The following is a 24,571-nucleotide window of genomic DNA, read 5'->3' as shown; positions in this document are numbered from 1 at the left end:
CTGCCCTGCCTGGTGAGACAATCAGGGCAGACACTGAGGCCTCCGAAAGCTAGAGGAGCAGGACCTGCTCTGCTGGGCTGTGGGTGCTTGAGGAACCTTCCTATGGGTCTCCACGTGAGAGGGGTTCCCAGGAATTGGGGAGGGGGCTCTTGGCTGTGACTAGAGACTAGACCACCCGGTGAGTTCAGGGAGAGCACGTGCTGTTCTGACAGGCCTGACATCCCCAGTGAGCACTTTGCTTGAAGTCACTGGCTCCATCACCTTTGCAGCTAACCCACTAGGCAGGTGAACACGCGTGCCACACACACTCTCCAGGCATACCGATGGCTCACTCACTAGCCACTTCCTCGAAGGTGTGCATGATCCAAGAGTCTGCCCTCAGCCTGGGATAAGGGACAGCAGCCATGCTTGGGGGACCTGGGGTCACCGCTGAGTTCTCAGCCTTGGCCCTCCTCTGGCCCAGGGTCACTTGGTCCAGCTGCCTGCCCTGGGTGGGGCCGACTCAGCCCTGGCTGACCAGATTTCCGGATGCACTTATAAGGGTGAAAGGCTGGGCCAACCTTTCCTTCCTCAGGCTTGGCTGAGGCCCAGCCCCCACCTCACCATGTTCCCATGTCCCCCAGCAGAGCCCCTCTCCTGGCCCCATATTACCTGTGCAACTTGATGGGGGAGTGGGGAGTGAATTTCTGAGGATGTGCCTGGAAGGAGTCCTGCACAGGGCCTGAGAAATGGGCAGAAGAGTTGATTGGTTTGGGTTGTAAAAGACAACTCCTCTCCTAGGCCTAAGAAGGTGAGATACTTATTCTGCTGATATCTCTACCCTTTCCTGGTGGAAGTCCTCGGAGCTGATTAATAAATATTGAAGGGGCCTGGTCCCCCTCTCACCCCATTCCAAGCCCATGGTGCCAGCAGGGAGAATAGAGCATCCCCTCCCCCCACAGGGGCAGGGCAGGTGACTTGGTTTCCGCACCCCTGGGATCCTGGAACCAAGACGTCCACTCTGGGTATTACTTTTGTCATCACCCTGGAGACCCATGAGAGGAAGCAGGAGAAACAAGATATTGGGAGGGTCTCTGTACACTCCTTTTAAACCTTCTTGGACCTGCAGGGGCAAAGGGGCAAAGGCTTTTGTTCCTTTTTTCCAGAGAGGGAAACCGAGTATCAGGCAAGGGCAGGGCCACGGTCAGGCAGGAGGCAGAGGAGAGGCCAGAAATAGTGCTGGTGCTCTGGCCTTGCCGACGCCTGAAGCCCACATCGGTCAGGTCAATTCCCCCTCAGTTAGCTCTGAAGCTGACACCCACAGTGACTAAAAGCCCAACTCACTGGCAGCCAGCCTGTGGCGCTGACTGTTGTGGCAGCCTGGGGTGGGGCTGTTGGCTGCCTGGGGCCACCCCATCCCCAGGCCTCTGTGCTTTTGCACGGGCAGGTTTCCCTGTCCTGAATGACCTTTCTGTTTCCTACTTGATCTCCTGTCCTACTTTTATGCTTAGATGTCACTTAGTTTAGCAGATTCTTGAGTACCTGCCATGTGCCAGGCCCTGTGCTGAGCACTGGGGACTGTGCAGTGAACAAGATGGGGTGCTCACAGACAAAGTGGCTGAAAAGACAATGGACACCCAGCTGGCCGGTGCCTCCTGGGAGCTCAGCACTTACTGTGCACCAGGCCCTGTGCACCCCTATCCCCCCTCATGCTGGATGGTCTCAGGCAGCTCATGCCTACGATGCGGCCCTCAGTGAGGAGTAGGCCCTCACTGATCATTTGTGGAGTGAGAATGGAGACCAACACCTACAGAACCTGGACCCTGGCCTGGCTGTGACCAGGGCTGGGGGGAGCTTCTCCTCCTGTATATACAAGAGGGGCACAGAGAGGGCTGCTCTTGGGAACACTGGTGGTCACTGTGGCTTCATGCCTCAGTTTCTCCATCTGTGCCTTGGATGGATATAGCGGCTGCCATACCAGGCCTCAGGGCCTCCCTTACCCTAGGCACATCCCCTCCCTTGCCTGGGTCCTGCTGCAGTTGGGAGGTGCTAGTTCCGGCCTAGACGGGTCAGACCCTCTAAGCCGGAGGTTCTGGTATGAGGGGCCGCACTGCCCAGGGCAGATAAAGGAACAAAGTCAGGAACTGGGCCAGGCTTGGGCTTGCTGCCTGCCCATCCGCCTGGGCACCCCAGCCAGGCCTAAAGCTGAGAGAGGGTTTAAGGGAGAAGGGACCTAGGGTTCAGTCAGAGTGGGGAGACTCCTATGGCCCATCTGCTGAGCTTCCATCAGCAGCACAGCCAAGGTCATGCAGAAATGAGGGGTAAGTGAGGAGGATTTTCAGGAGCAGGAGAGCTATTTTTTGAGAGCTCGTGGATGCTTACAACTAGAGAGCCTGGGCAGCAGGGCCCTCTTTTCACCACCTATCCTTGCCTGGGCCTGGAGTCCCCTTAACCCCAGAGTCACTGGCCAAGCCTGGGAGAAAAAAACCTCTCCCTTCCCCCACCCTGAGATGGTCCAAGCCCTGGGGTACCACCTCCCACTGCAGAGGGAGGTGTGAGGGCCCTGCCAGCTCCTTTGTTTAGCTTGGGGAATGTTTACTTTTTCCCAGGAAGCCACCCCCACAATACACTGCTGCTGCCTGGGCTGGCTTTAGCCAGGACTTGAGGCTAAGAGGTGTTTGGAGGGGGAAAGCGGTCTTGTGATGACATGAGGTGGCTGGGCTACTGGGGAAACTGAGGCCGGAGTAAGGAGATGGAATGGAAGGTCACCTTGCCAGGGGAGGTCAGGAAAGATGAAAATAATAGAAATAACAGTAGGTACCCATGATGATAACCAAGTGGTAGTCCCTCCAAGGCCTGGGGAGGGGGACTGCCTGGGTATCCTGTGAGGAATCAGACCCAGAGGTTTTCCCGGGTCACTCAGGAGCAGGACTAAGATGGAGCCTGGCTCTGCCTGATGTCTGAACCTGTCCCAGGACTGGGGGTGGAGGGCAGGTTGGGGATGCAGGCGCAGCCCTCTTCCATGGGCTTGGGCTCGGGCTTGGTCTCGAGCTCTAGGACCCTGCAGTGCCGGCTTTAGCCTGCCCAGCCTCACTTCCCAAGGAAAGGGCTGGGTTTGCACTGGTCAGTCTTCTTGTGCTCTCTACCACTGGAGAAACAGCACTTGGGTTTGCTTATTTCCTATGAATCCAGTTGTCCATCACCCCAGCCCCTCCACTGATCAGAGTCCTCTAGGAAGCTCTCTCCCTTCAGAGAAGGAAAACCAGGGTCCAGGAGTGAAAAGGGCTTCTATGACCAGAGCAGCCCTGGGGTTCAACCTTCTCAAGAGTCTGGGTGTATCTGGCTTGCTCTTTGGGAAGGACGTTTTGCAGGTGGAGGGTGAACGGGTTGGTGCTGGTCAGTGCCCACCAGCCCTCCTCAGCCCAGCTCCTGAGCCTCTGGGGCTATTGGGCCCATAACAGTGCCACCACTTACATCATTTGCGTGTGGCATTCGAGAACCAAAGTCGCCAGGTCTCCTTATTAGGAAATGAGGAGATTGGAGGTTAGGAAGGGTCACAGTCTATTTACTTCACCCAAGGGGGAGTGAGTATGGGGTGAATACGGATTGAATTGGAAGGGCCTTTAGCAAGCCTCGACTTAGCTGGCCTGACTGCATGGTGTGAGGAGTGGGGCTTGCCCACCAGGGGGGCTCCCTGGCCAGCCAAACAGGCTTGGAGCTTCAGATTGCGAGGGACAGGTGAGAAGGCCCAGGAGCTTGGAGGCCAGGGGTGGCACCAGGGAGCTGGGTAGGTGGCTTTGACAGCTACAGGGGGACTTGGAGCTAGCAAACTGGGGAGGTGTGGGTATTCCAGGATGAGCCTGATGAGGGAGGAAGGAAGACCCAAAGCATGAACTTGAGCCGAGATCCCTGCGTTTCGGATCTCAGTTTTCCTGGAAATGGGAGCCGCCTCACTCCTGAGAGGGAACTTGGAAATGGCCGCTTTGGGAGTTGGGAGGTCCTGGGTGCTGGTTGGCTGCCCCTCAGCTGGCCAGGGATCAGCCCTCGGAGAGAGCGGGGCAGGTCCTTGTGCTTGTGGAGAGCCTGCCTGAGGCCCAGCCTGGGTCAGCCAGGCCAGGGCCGGAGGCTCTCAGCTGTGGTCCTTCCAGGTCCAGCCAAGCTTCAGATGGGACCGCCACTGGCTGGGCCTTCTTAGCACAGGCCTTGTCTCTGGTTCCCTGGCACGATGCCCACCCCTCCCTCCCTGGCTTCAGCTTCCCTTGGCACGGAGTGAGGAGCTGGTGCATGCTCAAGGAGTAAATCATGTTCCTTGGCAGCCCCCACTGCTTCGTAATCGTAAAGAATTTAAAGAGAAACCACCAAGATAAAAATCTCATCCTGGCCCATAAAGGCATCTTTCACCCTGTGGCTTGGGAGGTGGCGGCCTCAGAGTGGGCTCCTGGCTGTCTGCACCTGTGTGTGTGCACCTCCAACCCTGTGACCTCTCCAGAGGTGGTGGGGAGCCCAGAGGGTGTCTTCAGAGCCGTGGGTACTTGGCTTCTGACTCCAGGGAGACCTCCCGCTCCTCCCCCAGGGCAGGCGGCGGGACACTTAATTTGGTAGAATGAAGAGGTGGTGCTGTGGTGGTTGAGAGAGCTGGCCCTGAAGGCAGGCAAACCTCTATCCTACCTTGTCAGCTGTGTGATCTTAAGACAAGTAGCTTAGGCTCTCCCACCCCCGGTTTCTCCATGTAAGGTAGGGATGGCAGTGGCCCCATGGAAACGGCATCCTGAGGTCTCAAACTGCCTAGCTTGCATCCTGGCCATGGGTAGACCTTGCGTAGTGAAGTCCGTCTGTGTCCCTGCTGCCTCATCTGTAAAATGGGGGCAAAAATGGTGCTGACTTCATTGTGTTTTGTGCATTAACTTTTTTTTTTTTTTAAATGCTTGGCTTTTTTGTTTGTTTGTTTTGTTTTATTTATTTATTTTTGGCTGTGTTGGGTCTTCATTTCTGTGCGAGGGCTTTCTCTAGTTGTGGCAAGTGGGGGGCCACTCTTCATTGCGGTGCGTGGGCTTCTCACTGTCGTGGCCTCTCTTGTTGCGGAGCACAGGCTCCAGACGTGCAGGTTCAGTAGTTGTGGCTCACGGTCCCAGCCGCTCCGTGGCATGTGGGATCTTCCCAGACCAGGGCTCGAACCCGTGTCCCCTGCATTAGCAGGCAGATTCTCAACCCCTGTGCCACCAGGGAAGCCCTGTGCGTTAACTTTTTGTGAATACAGTTATGGCTCTGGCAAAGGAAGTCTTAGAAACTAAGAGCTACTCTGAGGGTGGCAGACACCCTCAGAGGGCTGTTCCTGGGGGTGCCCCAGGAGTCCGTACTGCCTCACCTCTCCCTCTAGATTTCTAACCTTTGGTAAAGCAGATGGTGTTTGGAAAGGACTGCAAGAGGGACCCTGAGCCCTGTGGATGGAGTGGGGTCAGGAGGAGGAGGATGCCTACCATGGGTGTCTGGACAGGATTTGTGGAGGAGGCTACATCACAAACGGGAAGGGAGATTTTGGGAGCGGGAAGAGCAGGAGCAGAGGTGGGGTGTGTGCGGTGCAGCAGTTGGGGAAGGATGAGACGCTAGATGGAGTCTTGCTCTTGGTGCTAGGATATAGAGTTTGCACTTTCTCCTTGTGGTTTTTGAGCTCTTTTTTTCATGGCAGAGGTACCAAATACATACTGGGAAAAAGATAATGCATTTGGGGAAGGGATGCCATGGAGGGGGCTCTCCCAGAGATGAGTGTCCCAGTCTGGTTGGGGCCCACGATCTGCTGCAGTGACACAGCCCGCAACCCCCCCGACCCCACACCCTGCACTGTTCTAGTTCCTACAGCTTGTGCTAGGGGTGACCAGGCCTGGGTTGCTCACTTGGGCATCTACATGACTGGCCCGAGAGTATGTTTTCTTGGCCTGACCTGGCGCTGTCCTGGGAATCTGAGCCCTGCCTCAAGGGAGCCCTTAGAGCTCTGGAGAAGCAGAGAAGATTCCTGCTGCATTTTTCTTAGAAATAGCAAGAGGGCCTTTGCCAGAGGCCTGGATGCCAGAAGGCTCCGATCTGAATCCAAAGCCCAGCTCACGTGGGTGCCTGAGCTTGGCAGGCCTGCAGGCCCCTGCCCCCCAGGCTGCTGAGCAGCCCCTGGGAGAGGGTGGAGGCCTCCTGGGGTTGCTTACTGATCCTGACCTGGCAAAGAATGGGGTCTGGGCGGTGGCTGCTGGCCTAGGTTCCAGGAGGCCAGCCTGTGGCGGAGGGAGGCTCAGCTAGGCTGACCTGTGGCATTCTCACAGGGGCTGCTGGCAAGTATTGCCTATCTGCTATATCTCTGCAGGGCAGAGACAGCCCCAAAGCAACAGGCCCCTCCAGGGACCAGGAGGCCTTTGGGGCGTGAGGCCTCAGCTCCACCCCCCTGCCCCCAGTCTTCGTCCTTCCTTCCTTCCCCTGATCCCCCCTTGTCTGCATCTCCTCCCATCACTACCATGATCGCTCCGTGGCTTCCTACCCGGACATGCTCTTTCCTCTAAGGTCTCTGCACCCAGCCAAGAGCCTTGTTTCTTCCCATTTAGGGCCCAGTGCTGATGCCCTCATTTCCTTCCAGGGGCAGAGTCCACTGTGTGGACCTGCTGGTCCACCAGCCTGGGTGACTCCTGTCAGTCCTACACTACAAGTGGAGAGCAACAGCTAGAATGTGGGGGCCTCCTGGGCTCCTGCAGCACCTGAGGTGGAATGGGTGGCGCTCTAGGCTGCTCTGCTCAAGGCTGCTCACGCTGTCGTTTTGCTTAGCACTCTCCAGTCCTAGCACCAGGCCTGTGTGGAGTACTTGCTGCCTTTCTGGACTGGCGACCAGCTAAGTCATGCCTGGAGTCCTGACACAGCCTCACCACATCCCTCAAGGCTGACACTGAGCACACATCTGTCTGTGCGGTGCCTCAGTTTCCCCATCTGAATATTGCGGGGGGGCGCTAAGACTGTCTGGGACATCCTGGGAATCTCTGGGTGGGTGATGTGAAGGGGCTGCAGGGATCCCAGGAGTCTGAGGAGGGCAGAGATGGGGGCTGGGCCCAGGGCAGGGGGAGGGTCTTGACACCCACCAGCCTGTTGGTCCCATCCTGGCCTGTCCGTCTGGTTGATTTATCAGAGTAAATGAGCCATGGAGAGTTTGTTGTCTTTTGCAGTCACAGGGAGGAGGAGGTGGTGGAGGAAGGAGTGAGGGGTTTCCGGGCCAGGTCTGGAATGTGGGAGGAGGGGTGGGCTCCCCGAGGCCTGTGGAACTGGAGGCTCTGATACACTCTGCCCACCTGAGAAATGGATTGGTGCCACCCTCCCCTCAGGACGAGCCCCTCTTCCCACCCCCTTCCGACTTCTTGGGGCGCATTCCAGTGTGAACTGCTTGCCTAGCCCAGGCCCCCTCCTCCCACCCCAGGCTCAGGGACCGCCTTGACCCTTCAAGCCAGCCTCCTTGACCACACTGTGTCTTTTCCAAGCTGGGCAAGAGCTCTGAACTTTGCCTGGACTGCGGATGCCCAAAGGTGTCCTCCTAGGCAGCCGTGCATGCCATTTGGGTCCAGGTAGGACGTCCTGGCCCCCTGAGCCACCAGCCCAGACCTAGAACAATCAGGCACCATGTGGTCCTGGGGTTGGGCAGGGATCAATGGAAGCACCGAGGCTGGAGGGCTCCCTACCTGCTGGGACACAATGGTCTAAAGTCACTGGACATCCTTAGTGGGGAGAGATGTAGAACCTTTGCTGTCTACCAGGTTTGTGTGCCAGGGAGTGACTCTGCTGCCCCTTCCCACCTGGCTTTTTCCCGGGTCAGGATGAGCTGTGCCCCCAGCCTGTCTTCTCCTGGGCGGAGCAGGTGGGCGCTGGGGCGGAACGGGCGTGGGAACAGCACGCCTGGGCCTGCCGGTCCCAGGCCCCAGGCCCCAACCCCCAACCTCCAACCCCCAACCCCCAGCCCTTAGCCCCCAAAATGGGAGGGAAGCCTGCAGCAGAGCTTAGCCCAGCTGGGCTGCTCCAGCTCGGCTCCAGCTTGGTGTTTACTGAACAGCTGCGATGTTTACAGTAGCCCTATAGAAGGGGCCCCTTGTTCCAGAGGATTTCCCATCTTGTGGGTCCCACTGGGGGCTCTTCTGACCTCACCACCTCCCCGCACCCCTGGGATAGGCATGTCAGGGTGGCAGGGACTACAATCATCTCTACCCTCTCCAGCGCTGGGCCAGTGTCTTGGCACCTGCCCCTCCACCATTCACTCTGGCCTTGGGTCCCTCTCCCCTGGAGGAGCTGACATTCCCAGGAAGTGGCAGCTTTAAGTGATGAAATACGGTAACCGGGTCCCCAGTTCAGACTTTTAAATTAAATTCAATCAGAGCCGTTATTGAATATAAACACGTGGAGTCATTTACATGTTAATTATGTTGAATGGACTATGAGGCCATAATTAGTTGCTAATTGGGTGAGAGCGGCTGTAATTGGTTTTGTTGGCACTGACCTGGCTCACCTGCCTAGGGGGAAGAGGGGCGAGTATGGATGCCTCCTAGGGAGGCTTCTGGGTCTCTGATCTGGACAGCTTGATCCAGAGATGGGATTGAAGAGGACAGATTTTGAGGGGCTTGGGGCCAGAGGAACCTGGAGCCTACCCCCCAGCGAAGAGGCAGCTTAAGCCCCAGGCAAAACCCTGGGTCTGGCTTCTAGGGCTTCCCATCTAGAACATCCCTAGGAATGGGGTGGGAGGTGGGACTGGGAGAGCCAGCCTCTGAATCAAAGGTGACAGCCTCTTCTGCCCAGCCCCATGTGGGACCTGGACCTGAACAAATGGTAAATGCCTAGGAGAGGGTCCATGGGAGCACAAGGCAGATGCCACCCTGGTATGTCAAGGCAGATGCTGGGGCCCTGGATTGGCCTGGCCAGGGTTGGAGTCTTGGCATTGAGGTATGAGTAAGGTGGACGTGCTGAGCAGGGAGAAAGGTGCATGCAAAGGCTTTAGGGAGGCCCTGCCCCCAGCTCGCCTGGCTGGGGCTCCAGGGTTACAAGGCTGTGGCCAGGGGCTGAGGCCTTCCGGCTGGCCGCTCATTAAAAGAGGATTAGGCCGAGAGCCAGTGGGTCAGCCCAGCCCCTGGGCCTTCCCTCTGGGGCCCCTCACAGCTTGAGGGAGTGGTAAAGGGGCCGGGGGCCAACCCTCCCTAGAGCCCATGGGAGTGTCCAGGAGGGACCCTGCCATTCCTGCTGCTGCCACTGCTACCATCTCCTTATCCACCTCAGTTTCCCTCCTCAGAAGGGCAGGGGGATAAAGTACTGACCAGAGACCCCGGCCAGCACCCCCACCCCTCACCCCCAGCCTCATTTCTCTTCATCTTAGGGATTAAGGCTGGACCAGCCCACATGAAGTCAGAGGTCAGGGCTGAGCTGCCGGGACCTGTCTATCACCTCCCAGTACCCAAGCACAGCCCAGGGAGGTGACCCTGTCCGTCAGGGCCTGCTGCTTTGTAAGGCTGTAACCAAGGGGGCGGGGTACCCATCTCTGATCCAAGACCCCCCTTTTGCAGCAGCCCCTGCCTCACTGGCAAGCAGACCTGGTGTCCTAGAGACAGGCAGCAGGGGTCGGGGGCCGCCCACTCGGGGTCTGCGGGTGAGGGCTGCAGACACGCCTCCTCAGTGCTGTCCTCGCCCACCACCTCCTTTAAAGTAAGGCATCATCAGCTGCTTCCCAGAGAGGAGGAAACAGAGACCCCCAGGATTAAGCCTCCTTTACACTGAGAAAATTCCTGCCTCTGGACCTTTGCCAGGCCGTTCTGGGCCAGGACCCCTAGTGTCTAATGGCCATGGGAGAGTGCTAGAGGCTGGAAACGACTGCGGAAATGAGGTGTCTGATGCCAGAAAAGGCTCTTCCTTCCCCATGACGGGAAAAGCCTTCCCGGATGTCACCCCACCCAACCTGTGCCCAGCCTGGATGAGGGCATGGGGGTGGGGAGCTCTTCCCTGGAGCATCACTCAGGCACACCACCCTCCCTCCCCAAGGTCGGAGCTTATACAAACTTGAATCCCTGACACCCACAGAGCCTTTGGTTGTGCCCCAGCCCCTCCTTCTGTATTGTCCTGGGGGTGGGGGAGGGGCAACACTCCTGCTATCAGAGCTGGGCCTGGGGCAAGTGGAGCAGAGGTGGGGACTGGCCTGAGGACAGGAGCAACCTCAGTCCGTGTCAGCTCCCCCACATCCATGCCCCCTCAGGCCCCCAGGTCCCCTTGGCCCAAGTCCCTGCTCCTCAGTGGGGCTGAGGGCCAGTAAGCTCTAGCCCTGCTGACACTGCAGGTGTCAGAGCAGGATGCCCAGGGCTACTCAACCACCATCTGCCCTGACCCGGGCTTCTTGGAGGAGTGAAGGCCCCCTGTTCCTCTACCCTGCGGCAGAGTGAGGAGGTGGGACAGCACACCAGTTTCACTCCTCACCCTGTGACCTAAGGTGAGCACCACTCTCCCCTGGGCCTCAGTCTTCGTGTCTGGAGCTGCAGGGCTGTCATGGGGACCCTTATTTGAATTCTTTACTACAATCTGGCATGAGGGAAATGAGTGCTCCGAGACCGCAACTGGGGTCATGAAGCCCATGCCAGAGCCAGAGATTCCTCCCCCTTGCTCCCACCCATTTCCTACCCCACACAGCCTTATGGGGGCTCCCCACACCCACCTTAGTTTCCACAGAGACCAAAACATCACATCCTGTGACAACAGAGCCATTGACGCCATATCCCGTGGCCACTGGGAGGGGTCCCGAGGGTCCTGAGTCATGTGCCCTGTCAATGGAGGACGAGTCACCTTCCGGCCCTGGCCCTCCAACAGGCAGTCCCCACCACCAGGACTGGCTCTGCCGGCACCTGACCCTCCTTTAGCCCAAAAGGCCATGGACCTGGGTGGGAATATCACGCTCCATGCACACTGACATGTCACTTCCCTGCTCTGTGCCTCTCATCTGTGATTTGGATGTTAATGAGCACAGGGCTTTGCACATAATAGGTACTAGATGGCTAAGTAAGAGGCTCCCTCCATTCCCAGCTCTACCAAAGGGCTCAGGCACGGAGAGTTGAGAGGGAGGATGTCAGATCAAGGCTGGTCTCCTGCTCCTCACATAGGTCTCAGTTGCCTCATCTGCTGAATGGTGTCTCCTCTGTCTGTACTTGGGTCGTGGCACTGTAGAGGGGGAGGGTCTGGATTATAGGGACCCAAGGTTAGACGGGGATGGGAAGGTAGGCATTATGGCTGGTTGCATCCCTGGGGCTAGATATTTGGAGCTCCCTGCACCTTAGGTGTCTGTGTCTGAAGGTGCCCACTTCAGCCTCGCCTCCCTTCCCCCCATTGCCCCCCAAATGCCCCCTAGCCCAGCAGGACGGGTAAGGGCACAGTCAAGGCCATGCCCCCAGCCAGGGTATAAATAACCCCTGGCGGGCTGTCCCAGCCTGGGGGGGCTCTGCTGGCAGCCCCACTTCCTCTCTGGACACTTCCTGGCCCTGGGTTGGTGACGGGGGGGAGTGTTTACTTTCCTGTTGTCACTATGGCCGGGTGGCCAGGCGGGGGACTCCGAGTGGCCCAACAACAGGTGCAGGACAGGTGCTCAGGCTGCCCTGCCTAGGACTTCAGAGGCACCGCTGATGAGGCTGTAGCCAGGCAGGGATCGGCCCTTTGATCCCTTGGCGTCCCTGCGTCCCAGTGGTGGGCCAAGGTCATCACCTGTATTCTCCTGCTGCCATAGTCAGGGCTGGGCAGGGCAAGGCCTTTGCCCTGCCCAGCCCTCAGATGTGGGCTCTGGGTCTGCTGTGGGAGTCCCCTGGCTCCCAGCCCACCTCACACACCCATCTCAGCACATCCTGAAGCTCCCATTCAGAGCTGCTCTCAGGCACAGCCCCTCCAGCTCCATTCCCGGGTCTCCAGCACACAGCAGGGGTCAAGGTCAGCCAGGCCAGTCAGAGACAGTGGCCTTGACTAAATGGGATGGGGCCACCTGCTGGTTCTACCTTCAGGCAGCATCTATGGCTCTCAGTGACCTCAGATCCCAGGGCTCAGATTCTCCCTCTCCAGACCTCCCCCTTGATAGCCCCACCTGTGAAATGGGTTACCAGATGTGGGGCAGGGAGATGCGATGTGTAAGTTCCCCGTGGTGGATGCGTCATCTGATGTAGGACACATATGTGCGTGTGTGTATACCTGGGCCATGTGCATGCATACATACTTCTCTGTGTGCTGCCATCTCAAGCCTCCTGTGCTGGTGAACATTCATCACCCTCACTGCAATCTCTTCTCTCCTGCGGAGCTAAAACTAGCTGGGGGTGGGTGGAGGAGGGACTTGCCAAGGGGACCCCTCGGAACTCCCTCTCCCAGAGGAAGCTTCCCAAGTTTCCTGGAGTCCTCTGTCATTGGCCTATCATTAGCCAAGTTTCCTCCTGTCTTTCATCCCCAGAAAGGAGGACTTTCCCTCAGCAACCTGAGGGTGAGAGGGCCAGGGCTGCCAGACTCACAGAAGGGAAACTGAGGACTCAGCTGGACCCTGTCGCCAGCCCTGGGGATGCTGCAGCACTAGGGGGAGGGCCTCTTTCCTGGGAAAGACTTCCTGGATGGTTCAGAGTGGCCTGAGGATTCCATCATCAGCAACCCTGTGGGGTCTGGGGGAAGCCCAAGGGTCTGTTGGGCAGTTTGGCTCCAGCAGGGCTTTCCGGTGTCCTGGCTAACCTGCTTCAGGCAAGGTGGGGACCTTGCTGTGTGCCAGCTTTGCTCTCTGTCTTGTTGGCAGCTGGGGTGAGGACAGGGCTCCCTGGCTCTGTGCCAGCATTTGTGAGCTGTCCTGGTTGCACCTGCACCCCACCCCCCTGTTCATTAACCCTTTTAGGCCCCTGTGGGAAGCTGGCCCCACCCTGAGCATGGGAACATTAACTCCCCACCTGAGCAGAGAGTCTTTGATGCCATCACACACCCTGGCCCACGCCCACTGCCCTTTCATTGGGACCCAGAGACTGGCTGGGCTGCCGATGAATCAGGGCCCCGGCTTTGGGTGTGGCCCCTTCCCTGGCCTGCCCAACTGTCCCACGTTCTCCTCCCAGAATGTCAGGGACTAGAGAGGGAACCCAGCAGGCCCTGGAGGGGAAGCTGGGGGTTTAAGATGACCGTGTGGTGGGGCTACCCCCTCTGTCAAAGCGGGTATGGGTGGATGGTCTCCAAGAGCCCTCACTGCTGCTCTGCCCTCTGCCCACAGAGCTTAAGGCCACAGGCACGGCCCACTTCTTCAACTTCCTGCTCAACACAACTGATTACCGAATCCTGCTTAAGGACGAGGACCACGACCGCATGTATGTGGGCAGCAAGGACTACGTGCTGTCTCTGGACCTGCATGACATCAACCGCGAGCCCCTCATTGTAAGGGCCAGCCCAGATGTGGTGGGGAGATGAGGGACGCGCGCCCCAGGGCTGGGGGCCCTTCCAGCGGGCCCTCTGACCTCCATCTCTGGCAGATCCACTGGGCAGCCTCCCCACAGCGCATTGAGGAGTGTGTGCTCTCAGGCAAGGATGGCAACGTGAGTGCGGTGGGGTCACAGGTGGGGTGGGGGAAGGTGACGGCGGGGGACAGGGGACTCCAGGAAGGCACTGGGGCCAGGCAGGCATCTGGGCACTTCCTTGGCTTTCCCTCTGGCCCCAGGGTGAGTGCGGGAACTTCGTCAGGCTCATCCAGCCCTGGAACCGAACACACCTGTATGTGTGCGGGACCGGCGCCTACAACCCCATGTGCACCTATGTAAACCGCGGCCGCCGCGCCCAGGTAAGCCTCGCCCACCCTGGCCCTGTGCTGCCCCCACTGATAGCTACCTTCCAGGGTTCTGATGGGAGGATGGGCTTGAGCCCCAGCCCTGCCACTTCCCGGCCCTGTGACCTTGGGTGAGTGACTTCTTCCACCTCTCAGAGCCTCAGTTTCCTCTCCTGAAAATGGGGCTAATAGCTGCCTTTCTCACAGGTCGGTGTGAGGAGGAGGCAGTGAGCTAACGCTCTCAGAGGTCTTAGCACTGTGCCTGGCATGCAGTGAGCGCTTCCTCCATATGTGGACTGTGCCCCTGCAGCCAAGCCAGAGGGCCTGGCGGGGGCCTCAGCATCAGGAGGCTGGACGCCTGGGTCAGCTTCTGCCATACGGCCTGGGGGAGAGCTGCCCCTTCCTCAGCTCTGCCCCACCCTGCCTGCTTTTGCCCTCCTCCATTTCCATGTGGGCATGCATGTGAGCTGGTGTGACCTTGTAGGGAGTGTGTGAGAACGATTGGACCTAAGGGGCACAGGTGTGTGCAGGTGTGCCCCAGCTGTGTGTATGTGTTCACACAGGGGTGCATATATGTGCTCTGGGGGCTCAGGTGCTCCCATGTGTTCCTGGCATGTGTGGTGTGAGAAGCTGGCAGCCCGAGCCCGCTCCCCCAGCCCCTGCCACCCCTGGCTCTAACCCGTATTCCTCGTCTTCTCAGGCCACACCCTGGACCCAGATGCAGGTGGTCAGAGGCCGAGGCAGCAGAGCCACCGATGGTGCCCTCCACCCGACGCCCACAGCCCCACGCCAGGTGGGCCTCATCCCTTCAGGCTCTTGCCAGGCAGCACTGCCTCTGAACCGAACTCATCCTGGGCCTGGCCTTCCAGCCAGGAGCCTGCACCCCAGGCCAGCCTCCCCCGGGTCTTCCGTCCACCTCTGTGCCCCCCTCCCACTCCTTCCCCTGCAGTGCTCTCAGCCTCTGAAGGCATTCCCAGTTGGACTCATGTCAGCCTCAGTGTGACAAGAAATCATGAAGCCATCAGGTGGGAAAGACAGGAGCCCTGGGGACAGCCATGCCTCCGCCCTCAGAACACGTGTGTAGACATGCGTGGGCACGCGTTGGGCACTCTCCTACCCACACCTTACTTAGCACCCAGCGTGGGAAAATGGCACATGTGTGCAGCCTGACACATAGCTCTTAGGTGTCCATGCCCCATGCCTCACTTGGGGCACGGGTTAACCCCTGGGGTGGGAGGGGCAGAGCTGTGTGTCTACTAGACTTGACCCAGGACAGGGCTGAGGGACTGGGCCAGGGCTGGGGGGCGCTGGGGCTGGGCAGGGGCGGGCAGGGGGGCAGGGGCTGCCGGTGAGTGATAGAGCAAGTGGTCACTTGAGCTCGCGTGTCTGTGGCAGGGAGTGCTGAGAAGTGGGGCCGCTCAGACTCTGCATGTGTGTGCCCAGGGTGTGAACAGTGGGTTCCGTGTGTTGGCAGTGATGCGTGCCGAGCTGTGTGTGCAGCCCCATGTGTGCAGGAAGTCATGTGTGCAGAGTGTAACTGGAAGCAGGCCTGTGTACACCTTCCCATCACCATCCCTGCCACCTGTTGCCACCTCCTTCCTGTCTCTGTGCCTCTCTCCTCTTCCTCCCTTAACCTCCTCATGAGCTCGTCCTGCCCAGTGCCTTCACCAGCCTTCCTCCTAGCATCTTCAGGGATGGGCTGGGAGGCATGGGGTGGGGGGGCTTTGTGAATTCCATGTGGTCTGGGCTGGACCCCTCAGCTCTTGGCTCCCTGCGGAGACATGTGGAGCTGGGGGCTCTGCTGAGGGGCAGGGAAAAGGCCCTGGCCTATTAGTCTATCCTGAGGACCACAGGTAGGGCACAAAACCCGGCGACACGATAACCTCAGAGCCCTCTGGCCTGGTGGGACCTGATGGCAAAGGACAGGATCCCAGGCCTTTGGCCAGTAACCCTGCCCTTCATGGCCCAAGACAGGCAACCACAGCTCAAAGAGTTGTACCTCTGTGGCCCAAGGGGGCCCTGGCCAGAATCTTCCTGAACGAGTTGGCATGGAGAGGCTTCAGCCCCTGTAAGCCCACTTGATGCCCCTCTCATGGTCCCCGAAGCAGAGTCCTCCAAGACATGATTCCCAGGTCTTATCTGAGATCTAGACCAGGAAGCACCTCCCTGGGAACCCTCAGCACCGCCCTGCTCTGGGAGACCTGGCAAGATAGAGTTAAAACCCAATGAGATCTGGGGAGTGAAGCAGGGTGGCTTCAGGGTTTCCCTGGGGGCTTGCTCTCACCCTGGGAGCCTGATGACCCTTGCCTTTCGTGTGCGGGATGGCTTGGATGATGCCGGGCCCCTCTCTGCCTTGCAGGATTACATCTTCTACCTGGAGCCTGAGAAACTCGAGTCAGGAAAGGGCAAGTGTCCCTATGACCCCAAGCTGGACACAGCCTCAGCCCTCATCAGTGAGTGCTCCCACCCCACCCTGGTTCTAAAGCCTAAAGGTGTGACCTCTGCCTCTGGAGCAGGGAGCATGGCACCAACACTTTACCCCAGGGAAGAGACCATGAAATTGCTGTGTCTGAAACCTGCCCCCCCATCACCCCCGCAATGTGGTCCCTCTTGGCAAGGGGAAGGGTACAGACCAGACCCCAGTGTGCGCAGAGGGGCAGAGACTAGGTGGTATGAGCCTCCATCCATCCCCTCGAATGGGGGTGCGGTGGGCGCAGGGGGCAGATTCTACCCTGAAATCCACAGTGTGGTCCATGCAAAGGCCAGAACCCTCCTGGCCACAGGCTTCCTGGAAGAGAAGACAAGCGGAGTCTGTACTGAGGGTGGTATGAGGCGGTGGTCCCACAGCGTGTTCTCGGATTGTCTGGCAGGCTGGGAGAGGCCCACAAGGCAGCACCAATGGAGAGTCCTGGCCCAGAGACCAGCTTGGGGAGTTTGTTTCTGGTCTGGCCGTGTTTCTGGTCTGGCCAAGTGTCTGGGAGAGTTGGGAGAATGTTCTCTGGGGAGGAGTCCTGCCTGGGGCCTCAGAAGCAGCTGCTGCCCCTACCCCCAGGTTGGGTGAGGCCACTGCTGACCCAGGTCCCTGCAGTCTGCCTGCTTTCTGACTGCCCAACTGAGTCTGCCTCTCAGCAGCTGCTGGGCAGTGTGCCACCTCCAAGCCTGGGAAAGGCAGAGGGTGGGCATTATCCTCTCCCTCTTGGTGAGTAAGAAGGTCCTAGCCGGATGGCAGGGTCCAGACCAGGGAGTCCGTTGGGGGAAGACAGGGCCTGCCCTGGGCGAGTCTAGAGGGAAGACTTGGAGTGGTGTTCTGGAGCCAGTGTGTTTGTCAAATTTTCTGTTCAAATTTTCAGGTATTCTGGGAGCCAGCTACTAAACACAGCTATTGTTAGAAAGTAAATTATATACACTTACAGTTAAATAAATTACTTTAAAAACGAAGGTAAAAATATTCAAAACTCACTACTTGCTAATTATTTCACTATATTTGATTATTATCTGTGTTCTCGAGATTATTTACATTTCTCGTATCTACGGGGTGGAAACACTAGACAATGGTTTTGGCAGGTCTTCCCAACTCTGCTTTCAGTGAGTGACCTCAGGTTAGCAGCTTGAGATCAGCCATGGTGGGAGTATTTACACCACAGAAATTGGCTCTGGCTGCTAATCAGAGCCAACTGCTGCTAATCCCAGTCCTCCCAGAGCCAGTTGTTAAAACATTCACCGACGCCCCACTGATACAATCGCCCTGGAGAACCTGAGGGGGAGATGGGACCCTGCCCTGGAGGTCATGTGTGCTGTGCACCGGCCTTAGCCAAGGGCGTCCCCATGACTGACCCACTGGCCCACCCACAGACGAGGAGCTCTATGCAGGTGTGTACATCGACTTCATGGGCACCGACGCGGCCATCTTCCGCACGCTTGGAAAGCAGACGGCCATGCGCACGGATCAGTACAACTCCCGGTGGCTCAATGGTGAGCAGAGCCCACAACACCTCCAGTGGGCAGCATGTCTGGGGTGCGGCACAGAGATCATAAAGAAACACTCGTGGGAGAATTTTTGGCCCTTGACTGGCTGGAGCAGGGGTAGTTTCTTATCCCGGGAAGACTCGGGGGTCTTCTTGTACCTGGCCCGGGAAAGAGGCTTTGTCCAAGGAGGGTGCGGTTCACTGACGCCTGCACACCTGCAGACCCTTCGTTCATCCACGCTGAGCTCATCCCTGACAGCGCCGAGCGCAACGACGACAAGCTCTACTTCTTCTTCCGTGAGCGGTCTGCGGAGGCACCACAGAGCCCCGCGGTGTATGCCCGCATCGGGCGGATCTGCCTGGTATGAGGCCCCTTGCTGCCCCCTCCCCAGGCCCAGTCCTGGTTCCATCAGCCCTGCTCTGGCAGGGTCTTTGAGGTGAGTGAGCTGATCTGACCCAGCCCCTGCCCCCTGCCCCCCAGAACGATGACGGCGGCCACTGCTGCCTGGTCAACAAGTGGAGCACATTCCTGAAGGCAAGGCTGGTCTGCTCTGTGCCAGGCGAGGATGGCATCGAGACCCACTTTGACGAGCTCCGTGAGCACCCGGCAGGCGGGCGGGGGCCTATGGCTACTGCAGGGGATGGCGGCCGGATGGGTGGTCAGGGGAAGCCTGGTGCCCCCCACCCAGGAGTGGGCAGGGCCTTGGGGCTCGTGGCCAAGGTACCCTCCCAGCTCCCTCTCCTTCTGTCCCCAGAGGATGTGTTTGTCCAGCAGACCCAGGATGTGAGGAACCCAGTCATTTACGCTGTCTTTACCTCCTCGGGGTGAGACTGGGGCTGGGGCCGGCAGTGGCAGGGTGTGGCTGAGTAGGGGGCTGTGATTTGTGGAGGACCCCATCCTGGTGGGGAGCTGTGGGTGAGGGCAGGCTGGGGAGGACCCTGGGCCAAGGGTCTGCCCCACCCGCAGCAGCAGCCTGCCTTGCCCGCAGCTCTGTGTTCCGAGGCTCTGCCGTGTGTGTCTACTCCATGGCTGACATTCGCATGGTCTTCAATGGGCCCTTTGCCCACAAGGAGGGCCCCAACTACCAATGGATGCCCTTCTCAGGGAAGATGCCCTACCCACGGCCCGGCACGGTGAGGACCCCACTCACTCCACCTTTCCCTTTCCTCTCTTTCCACGAGAACTGTGCTGGGTCAGGCCCTTTGCAGACATGGGCCGCACCATCGTGGCACTCACAGCCAAGTTGACGGGGGCGGGGGTGGAGGTGGACCATACACACATATAAACTCACCATTCATCCTCAATAAAGCTGAAGTTAAAACAAAACACACCGTAAGGAAGACTCCACCGTTTACACACAGTGTCGGGCTGTGAAAGAATCCAGCTAGGATCCTGAAACAAAGATGGTGGCTGGGTGTGGCAGGCTGCTCCCTCTGGGAGGCTGTTTGGAAGCTGAAAGTTGTAGGGAAGTCTTCAAGGCAGGCTGGAGGTGGGGGTGAGCAGGAGCCCCTGCAGTAGTGGGAGGCGATTCACCTGATCTTGGTGTGACATGGACCACTGCGGGAGTCTAAGCAGGAGAGCTTCGTGATCTGATCACATGCCTAGGGTGTGCCTGCGGTCCTGCTGAGCAGGGGTGGAGCTGGGGAAGTGGTGCACTGGAAGAACAGTCAGAGGAAGGAGACGAGCGGGTGGGGATGAGGACCTAGAAAGGCCATTGTCAGCTCTGCCAAACGCTGCCACAAAGTCATGGCACATGAAGCTGGGGAGATGGCCATGGGATTTGACCACGTGAGACCTTGGGACCTCAGCTGGTGCAGGACCTGCAGAGAGGTTGGGTATTGGGCAAAAGCCCAGATGGGTGTTCTGAGAAGCGGAGCAGGTGGAGCTGGTGGGGACAGACAGAGCGGAGACCTCTTCTGAAGCTAATGGGTCCAGGGTGCCCTGGGCAGCCTGGGCCTGACACTCATCACCTGCCTGCAGTGCCCTGGTGGAACCTTCACGCCATCCATGAAGTCCACCAAGGACTATCCTGATGAAGTGATCAACTTCATGCGCACCCACCCACTCATGTACCAGGCCGTTTACCCTCTGCAGCGGCGGCCCCTGGTGGTCCGCACAGGCTCTCCTTACCGTCTCACCACTGTTGCCGTGGACCAGGTGGATGCAGCCGACGGGCGCTATGAGGTGCTTTTCCTGGGCACAGGTACCCACTGCTGCTCCCGGCCCCTCCCACACTGGGCCCACTGGGTGGAGGGTACTGATCCATAGGGCTGGGCCCTGCCCTGCTAGGGAGTTACTACAGGGTTGTCAATGTCAGCTCTGCCACCTTCATCCTTTGGAGGCTTCTCTCTATTACCAGGATAACTGAGAATGGGGATGGCGAAACCCCATTTTCATCCCTATCCCTGGTGGCCGGGAGAGCAGGGACACTGGGTGCCTGGGGACCCATGTTTGGGCGGAAAGAGGGAGGACAGAGCCAGACACCTCCAGGATACCTGGGTCCAAATACTGACACACATGCTCTCATGTGCACATGCAAACTGCACCCACCGCTGTTCCAGTAGCCCTCAACATAAGGGAACACTTCCTGCAGCCTGTTCGCAGCTTCCCAAAATGAGGGTCTGGGGTCAGAGGAGCAGACTCTAGCTGTGACTCCCCCTTATCCAGGGCCAGTCTCCTTAGACCTCTTCCCCTCATCTGGGGGCAACTCTTCAACCTTGGCACAGAGCTCTCCCACTCCACTGCCCTTGGGGGGTTTGGGCCCTGGTGGGGGAAGGGGCTGAGGCTGGTGCCCCTTTCCCAGCGTCCTCAGCCCCACTGAGGCCCTGCCCGGCCCGTTCCAGACCGCGGGACAGTGCAGAAGGTCATTGTGCTGCCTAAGGATGACCAGGAGATGGAGGAGCTCATGCTAGAGGAGGTGGAGGTCTTCAAGGTGGGTGTGACACCACCCAGTCCTGTCCTCCTCACCATGGCTCTCCTCAGTACCACCTCCTGACCTCAGACCTCCAGGTCAGGACAGGAAGGGGGTCCCCAGGGTCATAAGCTAATCCCTCTCTTCTCCTAGGACCCAGCATCTGTTAAGACCATGACCATCTCTTCCAAGAGGGTGAGTTCTGGCAAGGTGGGCTGAGGGTAGGGATGGAGGCTGCTTCACTTTGGGGTCAAGCCCTTGGCAAAGAGATGGGGACACTGAGGCACAGAACAAGAAGGGGAGGAGCCTGGCCCAACTGGCTCCTAAGGAAGGTTGGCTATGGGGAGGGAACTGACAAGCTCCTACCCCTGCCCACAGCAACAACTGTACGTGGCCTCAGCCGTGGGCGTCACACACCTGAGCCTGCACCGCTGCCAGGCATATGGAGCCGCCTGTGCCGACTGCTGCCTTGCCCGGGACCCCTACTGTGCCTGGGATGGCCAAGCCTGTTCCCGCTACACAGCGTCCTCTAAGAGGTGTGAACCCCGAGACCCTTGGAATTTTGGCCACCAGACCCAGGGCTCTGTCCTGGAGGTCTAGAGGTGGATGTGATATTACCCTGGGGGACTTTATGGGTGAGACATCCTACCCTGGAGTTTTGGGGCTATAGAGACTTGGGGGGCAAGTTTTCTTGGGAATACTCCTTCAGGAGCTATCTTCCTCCAGGCGGAGCCGCCGGCAGGACGTCCGGCACGGGAACCCCATCAGGCAGTGCCGTGGGTTCAATTCCAATGGTGAGTGCTCTATGTCTCACCACTGGGTGCTCCTCGGTGTGGAGCTGTGCAGCCTGCAGAGCTGCTCATGGGGCCCCCACTGGAAGGATTCTCACATGGTCCGTGGGGGTGAGGGGGTGAGGGGTTTTGGAGAAGGGATGTCCTCAGCCACCCCCTCAAGGAGTGGATGCCTGATGGCACAGCCCTGCCTGTATGGGTGGGTATCTCTGTATATGCCCCTCGCCAGCCTGCAGTCTGCCAAGAGGTAGTGCTGCTTTCACGTGGCACCCTCTTGTTCTACAGCCAATAAGAATGCCGTGGAGTCTGTGCAGTATGGCGTGGCAGGGAGCGCAGCCTTCCTTGAGTGCCAGCCCCGCTCGCCCCAGGCTACCGTTAAGTGGCTGTTCCAGCGAGATCCGAGTGACCGGCGCCGAGAGGTGATTTCCTGTGCCCCACAGTCCTCACCATGGTTGGGAGAGTCCCTTGTACAGTCGAAATTCTACGTGGGTGAAATGTGGTATAGGAGCCAAACTGGGGCAGCTCTCATTCTAAGAAAGTCCTTCCAAGCTCCCTTCCCTATGTGGAGATCATTTGGGTGAATCCAGTTTTATGGAAACTCTGTGGGGTGTCCATATTACGTGGAAACTACTTGTAGGCGTGCCTTTTTTTTTTTTTTTTTTGCGGTACGCGGGCCTCTCACTGTTGTGGCCTCTCCAGTTGTGGAGCACAGGCTCTGGACGTGCAGGCTCAGCGGCCATGGCTCACGGGCCCAGCCGCTCCGCAGCATGTGGGATCTTCCCGGACCGGGGCACGAACCCATGTCCCCTGCATCAGCAGGCGGACTCTCAACCACTGCGCCACCAGGGAAGCCCCCAGGCATGCCTTTTTATATGAGAATTCCATATGTGTACTTTATTGGCAGTATACCTCATTCTATGGAAATGTCACGTGGATGAGTTCCAGCATATGGAAATTCTGTGGGGTAGCCTTCCTATTGTGGAAATACCTTCTAGGCAATCCCTTCTACATGGAAATTCTCTGAGGGTGCCCCAACATCTGTTTATTCTCATTAAATAGAAATTGTGTGTGTGCTCCAGAATTCTCTCATTGTACAGAATCCCCTTATGGTCATTCCTCCTGAAATGGAAGTGTTTATTATTCAGATGTTATATGGAAACTTGTTTTTCTTGGTATATGGAAATTCCACACGGGTGCCCCTGCATGGGGTGGCCCCAGAGGTGGTCTGATCGGGGAGCTGGCCGGGGCAACAGGGTGGTCCTGCAGCCCCTGAGCCCCAGCCCCTGCCCCCACAGATGCGTGCAGACGACCGCTTCCTGCGCACAGAACAGGGCTTGCTGCTTCGCGCCCTGCAGCTTGGTGATCGCGGCCTCTACTCCTGTACAGCCACCGAGAACAACTTCAAGCATGTCATCACACGAGTGCAGCTGCATGTACTGGGCCAGGACGCCGTCCATGCTGCCCTCTTCCCACCCCCAGCTGTGAGCGTCCCACCGCCCCCAGGCGCCGGGCCCCCCACACCCCCTTACCAGGAGCTGGCGCAGCTCCTGGCCCAGCCAGAAGTGGGCCTCATCCACCAGTACTGCCAGGGTTACTGGCGCCATGTGCCCCCCAGTCCCAGGGAGGCCCCAGGGGCACCCAGGCCTCCTGAACCCCAGGACCAGAAAAAACCCCGGAACCGCCGCCACCACCCGCCGGACACATGAGGCCTGCTGTCCGAGCCCTGCGATGGGCCGGCCTAGTCCTCGTCCCTTTTAATATAAAAGATAAATATATATATATATAAAATATCTATATTCTATATACACCCTGCCCCTGCAAAGACAGTATTTATTGGTGGGTTGTAAATAGCCTGCCTCAGCGGCAGCATCATCCAAAACTTAGACCCATGCTGGTCAGAGACGGCAGAAAACGGAGCCCACCTAACCAGGCCCGGCCAGTTGGCCGAGCCAGGCCAGGACCACACAGTCCCCAGGCTCAGCTGGGAGTCTACCTGCTCGACAGCCACCGCCAGGATCTACAGGACACAGGGAAGGAGCAAGCTCTACCTGGATGGGGCACGGACTGTACACCTTCGCCCATGTTTGCTGGTGGCATACATGTGGATGCGAGGACTGCTTGGAGACCGGGGGTGGGAGTGAGGGCTCAGATGCGCTCAGAGAAGGGAAGAAGGGGCTGGCACAGGATGCCGGCCCCTGCCTGGGACAGGGGCACTCAGTCAAGGCCAGCCCTTTCCTGGGTATTTATTCTCTATTTATTGGGGACAGGAGAAGAGGAGCCCTGCCTGGGTGGGGCAGCCCCTCCAGCCCCTCCTTCCCTCCCTGCCTGGCCACTCTACCTCCTCTTTGCTTTCTGCATGCCGCTGTGATGCAGGGGCTGGGAGAAAAGCAGAGGGGCCAGGCTCAGGCAGCGCTGAGGGGAGAGGGGGTCATGGTGGAGGCCTGGGGCCTGCAGGGGCTCCCCAGGGCTCCCTTCTGCCCACCACTTCAGATGATGGGTGTAAATAGCTCTGGGGGGCAGTTGGGTAGGTGGATGGGGGCTCCTGGCAGCCCTCGGCTGTCCAGGCCACACCTGCCCTTGGGTTCCATCTTGCTAATAAACACTGGCTCTGGGACTGGACTTTGGCTTTCTCCTTGGCAAAGGAGGGAGGACGGGGGTTCAGCCCACACCCAGATTCTGTCCCTCCTGCCCCACGCCCCCACCAATGTGGCTTGACCACCAGTTCCCGCACGGTCTCTTTTGCAAGCCCAGCGTCCATTCATTTACTCAGTTGTTTGATCATTCGTTCACGTTGCTTTCTCACCTGGCTTTGTGTCTTGCCAGGAACTCAGGACTCAGAATTGGCAAGACAAATCCACAGCCCTTACAGTTCAGCTGCCCCTGCCCTGGGAATCAACAAAATTCCCATTCTTCTGCATCCTTCCAGCCAGATCTCAGCAGAGGGTCCAGCGCAAGCAAATGTCCAGAGGCGGGGAAGACCAGGATATGTGGGGAGCTGCTGGAGAGGAGGAAGTGAGGCTGGGGGCCCCAGGCCAAATTTAACGAGTCAAGCTCTGGCAGGGGAAGCCAATACCTATGGAAGCACACGGATCCAGCAGGGCTTAGGGCCATACCTGGCAGGCAAGG

General features: G+C 58.5%; 1 protein-coding gene across 4 annotated transcripts in view; it reads left to right on the top strand.

Annotated features, from left to right (window-relative positions):
• Window positions 1-24,174, top strand: part of SEMA3F (semaphorin 3F) — a 29,595-nt gene extending 5,421 nt beyond the window's left edge. For 2 of the 4 annotated variants that reach the window (XM_030867212.3, XM_030867213.3), the window contains 16 exons: window positions 13,232-13,392; window positions 13,488-13,550; window positions 13,673-13,792; window positions 14,478-14,570; window positions 16,137-16,230; window positions 17,630-17,749; window positions 17,965-18,104; window positions 18,224-18,567; window positions 18,732-18,876; window positions 19,724-19,946; window positions 20,587-20,675; window positions 20,808-20,849; window positions 21,033-21,190; window positions 21,381-21,448; window positions 21,731-21,864; window positions 22,741-24,174. In XM_030867212.3, coding sequence (XP_030723072.1) covers window positions 13,232-13,392; window positions 13,488-13,550; window positions 13,673-13,792; window positions 14,478-14,570; window positions 16,137-16,230; window positions 17,630-17,749; window positions 17,965-18,104; window positions 18,224-18,567; window positions 18,732-18,876; window positions 19,724-19,946; window positions 20,587-20,675; window positions 20,808-20,849; window positions 21,033-21,190; window positions 21,381-21,448; window positions 21,731-21,864; window positions 22,741-23,151 — 2,405 coding nt within the window. In that variant the 3' untranslated portion in view covers window positions 23,152-24,174. The remainder of the gene's footprint in view (window positions 1-13,231; window positions 13,393-13,487; window positions 13,551-13,672; window positions 13,793-14,477; window positions 14,571-16,136; window positions 16,231-17,629; window positions 17,750-17,964; window positions 18,105-18,223; window positions 18,568-18,731; window positions 18,877-19,723; window positions 19,947-20,586; window positions 20,676-20,807; window positions 20,850-21,032; window positions 21,191-21,380; window positions 21,449-21,730; window positions 21,865-22,740) is intronic. The other 2 variants (XM_030867217.2, XM_030867220.3) reach the window with 2 other exon arrangements.
• Window positions 24,175-24,571: the final 397 nt, after the last annotated feature.

Source organism: Globicephala melas, chromosome 11 (assembly GCF_963455315.2).
Source record: "Globicephala melas chromosome 11, mGloMel1.2, whole genome shotgun sequence".
Lineage (NCBI taxonomy): Eukaryota > Metazoa > Chordata > Mammalia > Artiodactyla > Delphinidae > Globicephala > Globicephala melas.
Note: the sequence above shows the minus strand (reverse complement) of the source record. Positions and strands in the feature narration are given on the sequence as shown.